The sequence below is a fragment of the Pseudopipra pipra genome, chromosome 16, assembly GCF_036250125.1.
Source record: "Pseudopipra pipra isolate bDixPip1 chromosome 16, bDixPip1.hap1, whole genome shotgun sequence".
Classification (NCBI taxonomy): domain Eukaryota; kingdom Metazoa; phylum Chordata; class Aves; order Passeriformes; family Pipridae; genus Pseudopipra; species Pseudopipra pipra.
In genome coordinates this window covers 9,568,600-9,584,881 of record NC_087564.1, presented here as the reverse complement: position 1 = coordinate 9,584,881, position 16,282 = coordinate 9,568,600, and the positions used below count along the sequence as shown (strand labels likewise).

The window sequence follows — 16,282 nt, the reverse complement described above, 5'->3', positions numbered from 1 at the left end:
TTTTGAATTGCATTTAGAAAGACTGAAAATGACACTGACTCAATTCCTTGGCATAGAGGAGGCAGCCAGTACTACTGGATAATATCAGAAGATGACAAAGGAAATCTTATTGTGCCTCTTGACATGGTTATGATTATAGTAAGTTCTCCCAGAGTTCAAGTACAAGATTCTGTGTAAGAAAAAGAAGAATGGAAACCTCTCTGCTACATAGAGGAAAAATATTCATGCATCTTCAGCATTTTGTTTTCAGTATCTTCCTCTCTAGCTGTTGCAGACCTGCTCTACAGCAACCTTTTCCTAGCCTATCTGTTCCTCAAATTAAGTGATAAACAGCAAACTATGTGTGCCTATAACCAAACAGACCAACAATCCCCAGCATTCTGGGCAATAACACAGAGTCATAGTAGCTTTTATGATCTGAGTAATCCCAAACCAAATAACTCAGTGGGAAACTGAGGTGCATTTCTAACTGAGATCAGTTATTGCTGAGCAGACTGCTAAAGAGAATGGATGACTTTCCAGATAATATACTATAGCCACATATAGGTGGACTTGATACAGAGATAGTGAGGTATAAAGTCCTCATAACTGACACATGAGATCACCCAACCTATTGGTCTCTTCTGCCCTTAAACCCCTGACTGAGAATCTTTCTTTTCCAATCCTTTGACAAAATCTTTGGCGACATTTCTGAAGTGTGCTTTATACTTTAATTGACTTAGATTTATATTAATGCTGAAGTTTTATAAATGGAAATGCATTCTAACCATAAGCTTGCATTGCATGGATTGGACAGTCACGTTTTCTCAGTTCTCAGAAATTTCTCATTTCACACACTATTTTAACCTGAATTTCCAAACTGGCCATTGTCTCCTTGCATCAGCTGTACAAGAACATATATATTAATTTATATTTGGATCATATAAGTACTTAAGAACCCCTGCTGTCTCCTGTGACTAACCTGTAGACTGGAAGACTCCTGGGTTACAAAGGCAATAACGTGAAGCAAAAGCTTCCATCATACGATCAATTTTTTGAGCCTCTCCTGGGAGTCTGAAGCTCCACAGAAACTGCCTACAGAAGGGAAGAATAGTTGTTACACATTCCAGTATTTATATATTAAGCATATATTACTAACAATCCGAAACAAACAACAACAACAACAAAAAATCAGCACTGTCTATATCGAATGTCCTAGAAATATGTTCTCAATCTCTCAACACACAAGTCAGGAACTATTATAAAGCAACATGCACAGATGGCTAGCCCAGAAATTCAGCCAGCAACACTGCATGCTATCAGGCAAGATAATATGGCAGTTCATATTCTGAGGTTCTCTCTTTTTTCCAGACTGGTAAACAATTTTCTGTATGCATCCCATTTTTGCCATGAGAATGCTATGGGGGAAAAAAAAAAATGAGTTCAATCCTCCCTGGGTTTCCTGGCTACAAAAAGCAATGAACAGTCAGCTAGACTTTACTTACAATGTAAAAAGACATATCACACAAAATATTTCTGGTAGGGGAGAGAAACAAGGAATACAAAAAGACTTAACATCTTTACTGAAACTCATCAAAACCATTTTAAAAACAGTAACAACAGCAAGAAAACCCCAGTGCTTAGAGAGATGCTGCCTGTCTACATTAAGTTCACCCTACAAGACTCAGACCTAGGTCTTAAAAAGAATGACTTATGTTAAGATTTCAGTACTTTTGTAATATATGCAGCAGATCTGTGCTGCTGTTTTAGCATCATGAACTGGAATACAGAGTTTACTTTTGTGCTTTACTGTTTCTACATGTAGGTACACTGGAATGCATACAGGACAGAAGTCTTCACAAATTTACTTTTGGCACATTGTGGTACTGAAAAGTTCCAATGAATTTCATCATTTATTCTTTTATTTCTTAGCAAAAGAATTATCTGAATTAAACCAGGATCTAAACCAGCAAAGTTACATGCTCTGCCATGCAAAACAAGTCCTTGCTATTCCCTGTACACTGGATGCCAATATAATAACAATTTATTCCTGTCTTCATCAGTTTTCATTTTAGGACATTGTATTAAAGTGTCACAGGCCATCTTTAGTTTGTCAGCTCTAGATACTCTTTTACTCACCTCGAGCAACGTTCCAGACCACGAATTTTGTAAGCTACCAAAATACAAACATTTAATAGTAGCAGCTGCTAAGGAAGAATAAAGTCAAACCTAACGTTAAATTGGGTAAAAGGCACGGGAATACGAAGCCTCCCAGACAAGCTTCAGCAGCCACAGAAAAGATTTCCTTGGCTCAAATCTCAGGCACCTCAAGTTACCATCACCACATCACTCAACCATAGCAAAGCTGTTCTGACTCCACATCACAAGGCACTGCCCCAGAAACAAGGATCACACGGACATTCCCATTTATCTGGTGTCAGGAGGGAGTCACTTGTGGCAACAAAACAGGCAGAACTGTGCGAGTCAACTTAATTTGCTGGATCTGTTACGGATTTTCACCGAGAGCAGAAGGGACCTCACAAGGTCACTGTGTTCAAGCAGCCCAGAGAAATCAAGTGAACCGTTCATTCAGCAAGGGGAAAAAACATACTGAGATATCACACTCTCTTTCACATGACAAGTGGGAAACTCTGAGGGAAGTACAAGGAAAGCACTTGTTTCAAAGTTTCTCTCTCATCACTGATTATGGCCAGGGGGTTTCTCCCCCTCCCTGCCCAGAGTGACAAGCTGAGGTGGAAGGAAAGGAGGAAGAAAATTATTTAAGTAAAGAGATTGTTTCTTTTTTAACCTATCTCTGTGCTAAGATTTAAAACAGATCATCAAATGTCCCCACGGCAGGAACACCAAGGAGTTACAGCTACGTTTTAGTTGCTTGTATTTGTCTGAAATAATCAGGTTGTCACCCACCACAAACAAGCCATGGGAAGGGTTAAACAGAGCTATCTCTGCTCAGTTGCACAGTAATGCTCAGTACAGTTGTGCTGAGCTGTAGAGCAGCTTTCTGACCAATAAATCAACACAGTGACTCATATGAACATGCAATTTGATGAAAGGAAGCTCAGGTCAAAAACCAGAGAGAATTTACTCACCTTAAGGCTTGTACAAGATTGAGATCAGCGAACTCATGGAGTTCAACAAAAGCCTGAAGAACTTTAATATTAAATTCATCTCTATGAAAAACAAAAAAGGAAAAAGACAATTACAATTCTGAACTTAAAAGACTTGTTAGTTATCTCTATTTGCTTCCAAGAGTAAGCAAGGAAATAGACAATCATATTGATCAAATAAGGTCCTCGGAAATAGTCTACACATTTATTTGAGAGGTATTTTAATATTTAACACTACTATTTTGCCCATTTTTGCTGGTAGATCAATAAGAGGCAGCGCACTGAAACTGATTTTAGAACTGCTTATTTGAATTACCCCAAAATGGCCTGGCTCTCTTTGCTTCACATTTATTATTACTGCACCTGCCCTGATATAGGATGATACCTGACAAATGTATTTGGTAAATGCTTTTGCAGAAAGAATTCATTCATTGTGTCATGAACTCTTAAACAATGGTCAATGGAAAATTAATTTCTTTCTCCATAAAGCACATGAAAAACAAACCAGCCTTTTTCCCTCTAAGAACAGAAAATACTAAAGCAGTATCTTAATTTATGTACAAAGATAAGAAACAAAAATGCTTCAACTGATTGTGTCCAAGAAAAATAACAGCTTTTGAAAAGACCTACTTAGTATGTATTCTTATTCCATTCTCAAAAACTGTTACAATGAAAGCTTACTAAAATCAAAATAGGTTTTGAATGAGCTTCCTCTCAACCCATCTTTTACATTTCTATGTAAATCATGAGCCAAATGATGCTTTGCTTGATACAAAGGTGTTTAAATGCAAAAGTAACATTTAAACAATAATGAACATAAAACTATTTGGATGCAGACAGAATTTAGCCTGCACCATCACTGAGTTCATATGCCAGAAGCATAAAGGTTTCCAATCCTCAGGGTGTGCTTTAAATACATCACCAAGACAGAATGTTGCATATCAGCCTCCACCCGAAAATAGAAAGGTGTGTACCCCCAAGAATTATCTGTTGCATTACTGACTAACTGCATAGTCAGACTAACCTGTAACACTCACCACTAAATACCTTAAAGCCAACTGTTCATTCATTGGGATGTTCCCACATTGTTTACAGAAAAGCACACCAGCTCTGCCAAGCAAATCAAAGCAATTCTCATCAAATTTGGCAATGCACAATCCAACTGTGCAGCTGCTTTCCAGTGAAGTGGCATCACAGTGTAACAAAAGAGAGCATCCACAGGGGTGCTACTAAGCAAAATATATTGATTTTGTTTATATGGTTTTGATACTTGTGCTGGGTACACCTCCAAGGACACGAGCCAAATAACACAAAAGGTCTAGGAAGCCACTTAAAAATATAAGTGAAGACTTAGCCACACAGAAATAAATCTTAAATCTTTTATAGGATGTAATTCATCCCTTATTTATTGTAATTTTTTAGGTGTTATCTCATTCCATTTTACCATTCACTTTTTTTTTTTTGCTGAGTGCTATAAGACTATAAAAGTCAGTAATTTAAAATATATCTCTTTATGGCAGAATGTTATACAAATATTTCATTCTGTTGACTATCCTGGTCTTGTCTTCAGCTATATTTAGCTAGAATGCAGAAGTAATTCATGATGGGCCCCCCAAGAGGGAGTGGCAAAGTAAAAGAGAACGTCCTCAGACTCCAAATGCCTTGACAAAAGTTTAGTGTGCAACTCAGCAAAAGCTCATCTCTAATATGCTCTGCCACTCACACAGCACAAATCACTTGATAGCCTGTTTCTGAGGGAGTCACAAAGGCAAAACTAGCAGCTTAAGACACCTCAATTGTCACATTTTATTTTATCTCAGGGTATTTATTTTATCCCAGGACCTAAAGGCTTAATACATTCTTTTCAGAGAAACATGAATAAAAATTATTAGGATTCTAGGAAATTAATACTGCAGTTCAACGGAGTATGATGAACCAATTCCCCACTCCAGACACAGCTACCTTGAAATTTCCATACACATTCATGATAATCAGATTGTCATCTCTTCACTGCCACCCCCTTACTAATTCATATATGTGAAGAGAAAAAAATAGAAAGAAATACCATTTGCTTTCCCATTACCATGCTAATATTCCACCCTTCACAGAAATGAAGAAACACACAAAAAAACAATTTATGTAGACCGACTGGATACATTGAACAAAAGCTCCTTTCAAAGCAGAAGATATTTTAAAATTTCTTTTTGATTTCAATTGCTCCTTAAGATGGACAGACTGCTTCTGCCTTGTGGCAAAATAGGAGCAGTGTGTCATTTTTTTTTATTTCTCCCAAGATCTTATTCTCCAGTTCATAGACATATCAAAATATCCTGGCTGAATTTGCTATTCAGTGTGACCACTAAATTTGCCAGTATGTAAGTCCTGAAAAACTCAGAAGATAAGACTGAACTGCATATTTCTCTCTCTACCTACTCAGTATTAAGACAGGTTGCCCTGTGTTGTCACATTAGACCACAGTGCTGTCCACCATCCCTGCCAGGGAAGCAGCAGAACAAGCAATAACTTTTTAAATTTTAAATGTGCACCCATTTAAAAGAAAAATAAATCACATGAATATTATTAATGATTCCAGGGAGCTTGGACATACTGGCAAGACCTTTCTGCATGAGAACAGGGTTCTGGGAATAGGGCTAGAAAAACTGGAAGTGTTTCAGAAGATGATACCAAGGTGCAGCTCTCAGAAGAGAACAGACTGCTTTACACATGTTATAGTTTTGCAATTATGGACATTAACATCTCAGTGATTTTATAATACTGATTGCCCAAATATTCAAGAGAAGCAACACAACTCTGTTGTATAAAAATTGCTGACATGTCTACGTATTCTGTATAGAGACTCCATAGTGAAGATCTCTTTTCAAAAGGTATTTATTACAGTAAAAACTTCCATTAAACCTAAATGTCAAGAGGAAATTGCTGAGCACAAACCAAGCTGTTGATGCTGTAAAGGAGACTGGGGTGTCTCAAAAGGGATCTGCCACAACACATCCCCACAGGAGTTTATCCTAAATGAGTCAACTGCTAAACCTCCACAACTGGCACCTGAACATGTGCCAGCATGTCACACACACACTCCAAGCCACCCTGCACTGCTTGTCTCTCAGCTGCCTTTTCCAAAATCAATTCCTGGGTTGCACAGCAATGGAAGTAATTTGCATCCTGGCTGTGTTTTGCAATAGTTGCATTAATACACATGTTGCATGTTTATTGTACCAGAATTGATAAAGATCTGGTGCAGATGCCCTTTGAGACACCTACTGACTCATGGGAAGTCTCTGTGCAGGAAGATGACAGCACTAAAACCTGATAACAACTATTGTCTCAGGGACTACCCATTTTAATAAGTAATTTCTTTACTGTCTGATTATTACTGACTGTCAATCACTCTACTCTGGACACAGCACCAAGAGGTACCAGAACCGTTGCAATACAACTCTCAGACATTCCAAAAGCTTACAGTGTTAGTTCTGCACTACAGCCAAATTTCAGGGTTTTCTCAAAATAACAAATTACAGCTAATTAAGCATCATCCCACAACGTACCCATTTAAAAACAACAACCTAACAGGAAAAAAACTCTATCACAATGCTGCAGCAGTTTCACATCCCGCTGTAGCTTTTATAGAGTAGTTGAGTAGCTCTCTCATGCAGCCTGTGAAGGGGAAGGTAGCTACCCAAAGCCTGTAAACATGCTTTGTAAACTCAAGAACAAAGTTTCAATATTTCTCTTTTACCTTTCACCGAGGTAATCTCCAATTACCGTTTTATTTAATCCTTCTCCTTTATAAAGGAACTGTGCAATGTCTTCTGCAGTGTTCTGCAGGAGGTCATTTTCTATCAGGAACTGTATTCCCTAGGAAGAACAATTCCAGAGGAAAAGCAATGTTATGTTTTCTTCCACAAGCATTTATGTAAATATCACTCATAACATTTGGCAATAATGTACTTACACAGACACATTAAGAATTACATTAACCTACAGATTTTTATGTTTTTAAATGAAATGCCAAACAAATGCTTTTCAGTTACATAAGCAGTATATAGTACTGGTTTAAAGATGAAAATGAGAAACATTTTTAAGGCTAGAAGTACTAGGTGGCAGTTTGAATCCCTCAACAACAGAAAGATCAAATATTAATTGAATAACGATTCCATGTTGCTCTTTGGAGTTAATGTGTGAGCTGGCCCTTGCAGAAATGTCTGCAGAGACATAATCTGCAAAATCATATAATGAAGAGGTACGTGGAAACAACTTAATTACCACCATGACACGAAATAAAGCATCTGTTATAATCTACAAACTGCAACCCAATACATCAAGCCACTACTTGCCATAGAAGTGGCAGCTGAAGATACCAAAACCGGTTTAAAGGAGTTTCTGCTGACACTGGGACTATCAGAGGGTTCTGCCTGTGCTAGGACTAAACTATTCCCAAGGGATTGAGCTTCACTATCACACACTGCTGGGGAACCAGCCAAGCTTCTACCACGGAGCTGCTACGGAAGGCAGGGGGAGAATCTTACCCTGGCCCTCAGAGGGAACTTGATAAAGCCCCTGGGCTCGCTCCTGGGCCTCCATAAATTACTGCCCTACAACTGGCACGCCCTGGGGAAGCCCAGGGAACTTTCTGCAAAGCAGCAAAGAAAGGAGACTAAGAGTTATATAAAGATTTTGTAAAGGATGGAAGGGATGATGTTCCAACACTCAACAGGTCACGAAGAGAGAACCAACTTCTTTTCCGCCCCAAAGATGTTGCTATTCCGGCTGATTTCTTAAAACTCTTAACAGCATGCTAGTGAAAAGTAGAAATGGGAACTGCAAGGAACCTTACTTAATGTCTTGGATTCCAAGTGTGTACAAAAGAGGTTAATAAATTATTACTAATAAGTTCTACCACAATATTTCAGAATTATCAACAGTTTTTCAATTTCTCCAAGTGGAATATATTTCTTTTTTATTTCATTACAACTGAAAAAAGTCCATTATTTTTTGACATAGCATAGGTGGCCTCCTAGTAACATTCAAAAAAGTAATTATCTTTCTGTTTGGCTAATTCTAGCTTTTGATAATGAAATGATTACCTGCCTGACAGAAAAAAATAAAAAAGTCAATTTTCTGACCTAATTTAACAAAGAAAATGAACCGTGATGTTATAAAGCTTGAAGCTTTCTTTAGAAAGTCTGGAATGCAATTCTCTCTAAACAATTTTATCATCATCTGAAAATTTCAATGCCAGGCTGCTACTCTGACAACTGAATATTTTGATAAGTCATTTCACAACAGACGTGATTTCTTTGCAAAGAATGTCTCTATTTTACCTTGAAGCAGAAATAGCTGAGCTTCCCTTGAAATTGATCCTTACAAAGCTTATTTGATAACTAAATATTTATACAGTATTTGACTACAAAACAGAGTGGTTTCTCCCGTACCAAGTTATCCAAAAAGCTCTGTCAACCAACAGAAAACCCTTCCTGTAACAACATCAGGAACAGCAGATTCCCTTGTCCAACACCTGGACCATATTATTCACGCTCAGTATAAATAGACTGACCTGAATAGTTTTCTTAAAGCTGTACAAGTTACTGATAATGGACATGACCAGAAGCATGGAAAACAAATTTCTGTGCACAGAAGCAGATACTTTAGCTTACTGCAAAAATCAATTTATTTATTTTTTTTTTAATTATTCTTAAGATGTTAAAGAACCAGAAGTCAAACAGACAGGAAAAGGAATCTGTCTGGGACAACAACTCCAGCGTCTGGAATAAATGGCAAAATAGGCCAGCCAAGCCCCCATCACCTCCTACGCTATCTTTTGTCCTGATGCAAATTTTATTCTCTAGACTGACAGGAGACAAGAGACAGCTGCACTAGTTTAACTTCCCCACACAAAACTCCTGGCTACAGAAATATTCAATATTCACTACAAATATTGCATAGATTTAAGTCAATGCAACGAAATCTGCTTTGAATTTCATCGCTTTCACGGTAACTTAATTACAGGTTTTGCAGCTCTTTAAACCCAGCCTTTGCACAGAGAATTCACTTCCTGGCTCAGCACAGGCAGTACTGACTTGAGTGCTGCACATTTCTCTGCACAGGGATTCTTGAAGTGTTTTAGACTTTACCATTACAGCCCATCCCACACGTGCTGAGCAAACCCAAAGTATGTGATACTACATCAGGGAACTGCATTAAACACTATTTTCATAGCTATTTTCAGAGGGGGGAGAGGGAGAACTACTCTACACATGCACCAGAACATGGAAAGATCTTCAAATAGAAAGTGGTAAAAGAAAATTACCTCACTGTGTTCCTGCTAATACGAAAACATGAAAACTCTGTTACTTGATTTTAAAGGAGAAGACTCGGTGGATTCAGCACAAGTATCATTACCCCAGTTCTTTGGCATTCCTAACTCCAGAGACCATCTTCCCTCCCATTTATGAATGAAAAACATCCTCTTCACAATGAACCTGAGTGAGTTTTCCCAACATTAGGACTTATATTTTGTCTCTAACTTAAAGTAGCAGCTGCAAACAACACGATGACCCAGCTCCTGCAGGCCACCACTGATCCACAGACATTATTAAGAAATTACTACTCTGAGTCTGTTTACTACATTTAAATTATGTTACAGTAGCAATGTGGCCACAGCATCTATTTATAGAAATAATTTCAGCCAGCGAGAGCAGTAACAGAAAATAGTTAACGCTGGAATGGAAGCATCTGACATCATCCTGTGACTTTGCCATAAACTTCTAGGACATGAAAGAGCTGGAGGACAACAAACTAGCAGGATATTTGGGGGTGTTCTGCCCTCAACAGAAGTTAGGCAGTCAACAAAATGGAAAACAAAAATAAAAGACATGGCCAGCACTTTAAAAAGGGCTCTTTATAAAATACTTGAGAGTTTCTGGCAAACTGAAAACATCCTGAAGAACAGAAGCCATCGCTGTACTTGGAACATTTCAGAAAAGCCACCAAAATGTAACTGAATTCAATACCATTGAGAAGAAAACATGTCAAGAACACAGAGAAACAAATGTTAAATGATTTCCAAAAAGACAAATTCAAAATGGACTCTCAAACAATAGAAGACAATAAAACAAAGCAAGGAAGATGAAAAGTGAAAAGTAAAGAGTAAAGGCTAGAAGTCAGATACAGTAGCTGTTTTAAATATATCAGGAGGGTCTGTAAGAAAATGTGCAGGTCCCCAAATTTACCAGAAAATTAACAATTATTTATGAAACACAGAGGCACTCCAGAGAAATGAACTGTTTTATTTCTTGTCTAAATGCACAACAGACTTCTTGAAACTGGTAACCAAGTTCCTGCCTGCAGGGGTTTGTACAAGTCAGATGGGTACACAACCATATGTATATACACAGACAAACATACAGGTGTTAATATACGCCTTTTTCACAAACAGAGTTTAGATATGCAAATATAGTCTGAAGAAGAAATTAAAAAAACATGGTAAAGGTGTTTTGGAGGAAAAAATAGGAGAGCATTAAAAAAAATTATGTATGGCCTCACTAATAACCAAACACCAAAATTTTTTAAAAATTCCATTTGACATATCAAGGGAGAACACCTCTATCAGGTACAAAGCAAGCCAGCTCAATCACTACCTGGTATATTTGATTGTTGTTAAGTAAACCTCCATTATCAAAAAAGGTTTGCTTAAGTGTAAAAAGCACACGACCAGCAAAGGACTCGATGACTGCTCCCAATTTAACCCTCTGCTCAGTGTGTTACAGGATGTGCAAATAAGGCCTGAGAACTCACATTATCAGAAATGTCTCTTAAGAAAACCATGAATGAATTTGTCACAGATCATATTACAAGCAAAAACTGATTCCTGACAAGTGGGAAAAATGCTCTACCTTCTTAGGGTCCATGTTGAATTTCTTCCTTCCCATGGCTATTTGCTTATTTCTTTGAGTAGTTTTGCTACATATGGAGGAAAAGAAGAAACAACAAGCTGTTATTAGTTGCTCTTTTACTAAAACAACAACTTCTGGATACAATTTTATTTGTATTTTGGCTACGACAAAATTTGTAATTTGTCTTCTACGACAAAAACAAGACATTCACTTGTTATAGAGGGAGGAAATTATGTTACTATTTTCAACTCCTTCAAACGATTGCAGCTTCAGAGAACCAGGTCCTGACCAACTGGACAGTCTAAAATATTACACTCTATCCAACATGTTATCTATCCAAATGAATGGCACATTTGCATAGGACAAAGTCAGGCTTTAGAGACTTTATAACGGACTAAATAGAGGTGATCCAATGTTTGTTTAGCATGAAAAAGCTAATTTTATTTGCTATTCCTGGAAGACCTGCTCCAAGGTCTTAATCATGTCCAGCTGTTGGCATTACTTACCTTTCTTCTACACTGGTCAGATTATCGATTTCGGTCATAACCTCAGCAATTTCAAATTTTAATCTCTGTCAAAAGAAGGAAGGACAATACATTAACTCATGTTAAAACTCCTTTTGAAATCATCAATCATATAATAATATGATCAGTTAGGGTTTGTTTTCTAACATTTGCTAGTTACCTGAAGAAAAGTGATGAATCTTAGGGCCTCCTTAGATATTTAAATATTTTACCACAACCATGTTAAACACATGGATCTGAACTCCCAGTGTGTGCTTATGTCAGAGCACCAAGCCCAAACTGCCATTACCAATTAGAGTATAAGACTGCTTTACCCAGATCTCTCACTCCTATTCTGGATGCAAATCTGCTGTTTAAGCTGTTTGTTACACAAATCAAATCTGTACATAAGTCAATTCAGGAGTTACTGTTTGTAAAAGCACACATATGACACAGAAATCCGAGTCACTATTAGTAATATTTAGGTTAAGCCATTTATATGCTTTTAAAACCATTACCTGTAATTCATATCTAGTACTGTAACTTAATGTACTGAAGCAGTCTTCCAAGGTTCTCTACAAAAAAATCAATTACCTCAATATCATCAATCAGTTCTTTTTTCCTGCGACGAATATTTAAAAGCTCTTCTCTTTCTTCTATGGAGAGGTCATCAGGCACTGAACAGAGCAAAATGAACAGGTTTTGAGCATTTGCAAACATACCTCATCACAGAAAATTTAATAAACTGATTGAGAAAAGTAAGTTTACATGAATCATCAGAACTTTTTTTTTTTTTTTAGCTGGGATCATTATCAGGAAAAAAACAAACCAAACCAAACAAACAAACCCACAAATGAAAGCCAAACCTAATTTATTGGTAATCTACTTTACAAAAGTCTTAAGTAAGGTAATTGAATGAATGACTATGGACAGAATCTATCTTTCAAAAGTCAGATAATGAAAGGAATCTTGTTATCATACAATGTGGCAAGATTTGGCTCTACAGCTTAATTGTCAAATTCAAGTCTGATATAATTCCTATTATACCAGTAACACCCCAAAATTCTTCATGTAAATGAACTATGACTCAAAAGGCATGACTGTCTTTCAGAGAAAAAAGTCAAACAATATCCAGTGCTATACACAAGATGTGCACCCTGCTGCTGAGTTCAAACACCAAAAGTTATTTGCACAAAACCTTTGCTTTTCTTGAGCCATCAGATGTTCTCCAGCAAGAAAGTTCTTTGGCTAGAATTTTCCCCTGCTTCTCTCTACAGCACTAGACACCAACCACAAATATTCCCCTCCTGTGCAATGATCCTACAATAACAGTTTTAATGCTTTCTTGGAAATAGCTCGTTAATTATAGAACAGCTTTTCCATCCAGCTCAGTAAAATGGAACAACAAAAATAATTAATAAGGTATTTAAATGGTTCTGTCCCAACAGCAACACACAACAAGTGTAGTCATCTGGGATGGCCAAAGCCACTGCTGTGTGTCCTATACATATTTAACAGGTTGTGTAGCACCAGGACTACAAAGAAAGGTTCAGCTTGAGAGGAGAGTTTTAAACCCACATTTGAAACACAGCCTCTGTTCAAATCTTAATAATGAAATATATTGATTATTTCAACATCCAGTGATGAAGCTCCTTTCCTTTCAGGATCCAAATCATAACATAAAATCCAAATGGCGACAGACCTTGTTAGACATGAAGTAATTATGGCAAATGATCTCATTTAACTACTCCAGATACAAACATGATTAAATTATTTCCAGTTTAGGAAATGACAGCTTTCTGTTGAACGAATACCAGACTTCAGTATGTTTACCTGCTTTTTCTTTTCATCTCATCAGAAATCTACCCACTCCCAAAAATTCCTTGAATGCAAATAGTGCTAAGATTCTTTTCACATCAAACCTTATAAATACACATTCCTACATCACATCTTTGTACTACATGTATATTCTAAGATCTTAAAAGATCAAAGCTCAAGGGATTTTGTGACTATACACACACTCTGTACATACACACACACCACAAATATTCCAACTAGTTAACTGAGGACTGACAACAAAAAACAATTGAGACTGTTACCCAATGTTAATTATAAGAAAGGTAAACTGTATATAATCAATCACTCTCTCAGCTAGGAAGCACATTCTGATATCCTTAATGCATTTTTGCAGTATTGTAGGTGAAACTACATTAATGTTTTGCAGTACCAGTATCAGTAAGGGTTCTTCATTTTTTAACTTTTTGCCACAGCATGACATTTTGGTAACTCTCACCTTAACTGGCAACTGGGAATACTCATCAGAGTCCAAACAGAAAATAATTTTAACCATTAAATATTTAGATTTCATAGATGGTGCTTGCTTTTTCTTCCAGCTGAGTTACAAAATCTCTGGATTAGTCACTACCACAAACCCTTCCCAAAGCTGCACATCAGCGAGTGGCACTGCTGTTTCTTCTCCATTACCATGCAGTTAAGGCTCCTTGGGACAGGTCTGGAATTTCTGGAACAAGTAAAATTGCTTTTTGGAATGAACATGAAATTGTGACAGTTTTCTATGCTCAAGCAACCCACCAAAATAAAGAAATCAAACTCCTCAGTCCTTTTCCTACAACACCCAGAGACTGTCTGCTGTGTTTTCCTCTCCTCTGATCTCAGCTGCAGCCCAGACAACCCTCCCAGTGTAATTAATGCTGCTGTTAGACAAAAAGGGAATAAACTAAATGGAGTCAGACTGCCTCCTGCATTAGGAAATAACATCAAGTACCAACTGCCAGATGCAAGACAAGAAGTCTGCTGAAGATTCTGCACTTGCAGGGCATTTAGATAAAACTGCACATTAATGCAACATCTTTAAATAATGGTATTAATATCAGAGCCAAAAGATTCCAGTGTCTTTTGATAAGAATAGAAGAATCAAGATATAACTGAGTGGGAGTTACAGTACTGCTCAGCTTCCAGAAACTATTGGTGCAGACAATATTTTCCTTCCCCTCATACTACCAGCACAGAGAAGGGATGATTTGTCAGGATGATTCCCCAGTGCCCTGTCCTGCAGTCACCATAAACGGGCCTGTGTGAAGATGTTTGCCTTATTCTCATCCTTGTGCATCATCACTGCCTCCCTTCTCCAGTGCTGTGCTCATGCTGCGAGAAAACATATCGGGGGAAAATGAATGCACCAAAAAAAAAAGGTTCTTTAAAGCCTACTCGTGGCATTCCAGCCTGGAACTGCCAAGGCTGAAGGTGTTTGCTCGGGAGGCTATGTGACTTTACATCCATTGCCCCTGTTGTTTGGACTCTGTGTCTTTAAAAGAAAAAAAAATTATCAGTATTTCTGTATTTCAATGAAGGCTTTTGAAATATTAACACTGAAGGACAATGTGCCTTAAAACATCTTTACAGTCCTATGCAAATATTGCAGGTACATGGCAAGGATTGGGGAGACCCCTCCCATAAGCCACACCCTTTGGCCTCCAGCAGCAAGAACACTTCTGCTGTTTCAACCTTGTGTTCACATAATCCTCCACACAGAAAAGCTCACAAAGCACATATTTGTTCTGTAAAACAAATTTTGGAGCTGTCCTGTCTGAGTCATTTCTATTTTTTTGGTGTTTCACCAATCTAAACACAAAGTAGAGAGGATGGGAGGAGGTAGCAAGAACATTAAATACTAAAAAAGAACAAAAGCACTTCAGTACAGTGAATGAACTGCAGCTGCAGCATCCTTCCATTATATCTTCCAATCTTTAAATAAAGACAATGTGCTTAAGTAAGTAATTTCTGTGAAAACCTTTTCACTTACAAGGAGAGTATTTCCTTTTTCTAAAACTTCAACTACCACCAAATAGAAAGTCAACATACCTACTAAAATTTTATTTATAGGGAACAAAGTTGTTGAAAGTACAAATCATATTCTTGGCCAAGTAGAAACAAAAACACACCACCATATACCAACAGAAAAAAAACATAAAAATGTTTAATATATTCTAATGTGGCCTATAGAGTTCAATTACTGTAACTGATCTAAATGTACTTATATGAATATCCTGTAAACAAACACTTATTGGAATACACACTTTTGATACAGGTCTGTTTACCATAATGTGTATGGGGAAGACAACAACACAGAAATCAGTGTATTGTCCACCAGCTGTGATACCACTTTGTTAAATAATTTTCCACTATGGACAGTCCAAGTACTATCCAAAGAAGAGCATTACCCTACAACTCTCAATATGAAGCATTTTTGAGCAAGCCACCGAAAAAAAAAAAAAAAGAAGGCTTTTACAGATTGAGAAAAAACTGCAACAGATCAGCTGGCAAAGAAAATTCCCACGGGTTAGTGAAAAGTAGGAGCAAACCCCATAATAGAAGACAAACCTAGTACTTTCCAAGTCCTGATATCTTCACCTTTTTCAGTAGTAAAATTTAAATAATTTTCCAGGTCTCCAATGGTATTATATGAACCAAAACTCCCGAGTTTAACTTCACTTCAGCCTTTTGATTGTCAGTCACCAGCCAAAGTAACCTCACCCGACCCCTTCAACTGACTCCAGAGTTCAGTCCCTCAAGAGGACACAGTAAAACATCCACAGGCAGCAAAAAGCAAACATCTAACAATATCTAAGGACAGACAAAACACTCATTCTGTAACCCTACTTATGAAGCAACACAACTGCCTGACTCTCATTGCCCAACTAACTTTCTGGTTTCATAAAGATAAATATTTTCCTTCTTCTGT

The 16,282-nt window shown here is 37.4% G+C and overlaps 1 protein-coding gene across 1 annotated transcript in view; it reads right to left on the bottom strand.

Annotated features, from left to right (window-relative positions):
- The window catches only part of CYTH3 (cytohesin 3), a 50,515-nt gene that overhangs the window by 13,110 nt on the left and 21,123 nt on the right, over window positions 1-16,282 (bottom strand). The window contains exons 2-7 of the mRNA XM_064673062.1: window positions 12,115-12,197; window positions 11,524-11,588; window positions 11,018-11,084; window positions 6,862-6,980; window positions 3,090-3,170; window positions 962-1,074 (exon numbers count right to left, since the gene is read on the bottom strand). Of these exons, the coding sequence (XP_064529132.1) occupies window positions 962-1,074; window positions 3,090-3,170; window positions 6,862-6,980; window positions 11,018-11,084; window positions 11,524-11,588; window positions 12,115-12,197 (528 nt within the window). The remainder of the gene's footprint in view (window positions 1-961; window positions 1,075-3,089; window positions 3,171-6,861; window positions 6,981-11,017; window positions 11,085-11,523; window positions 11,589-12,114; window positions 12,198-16,282) is intronic.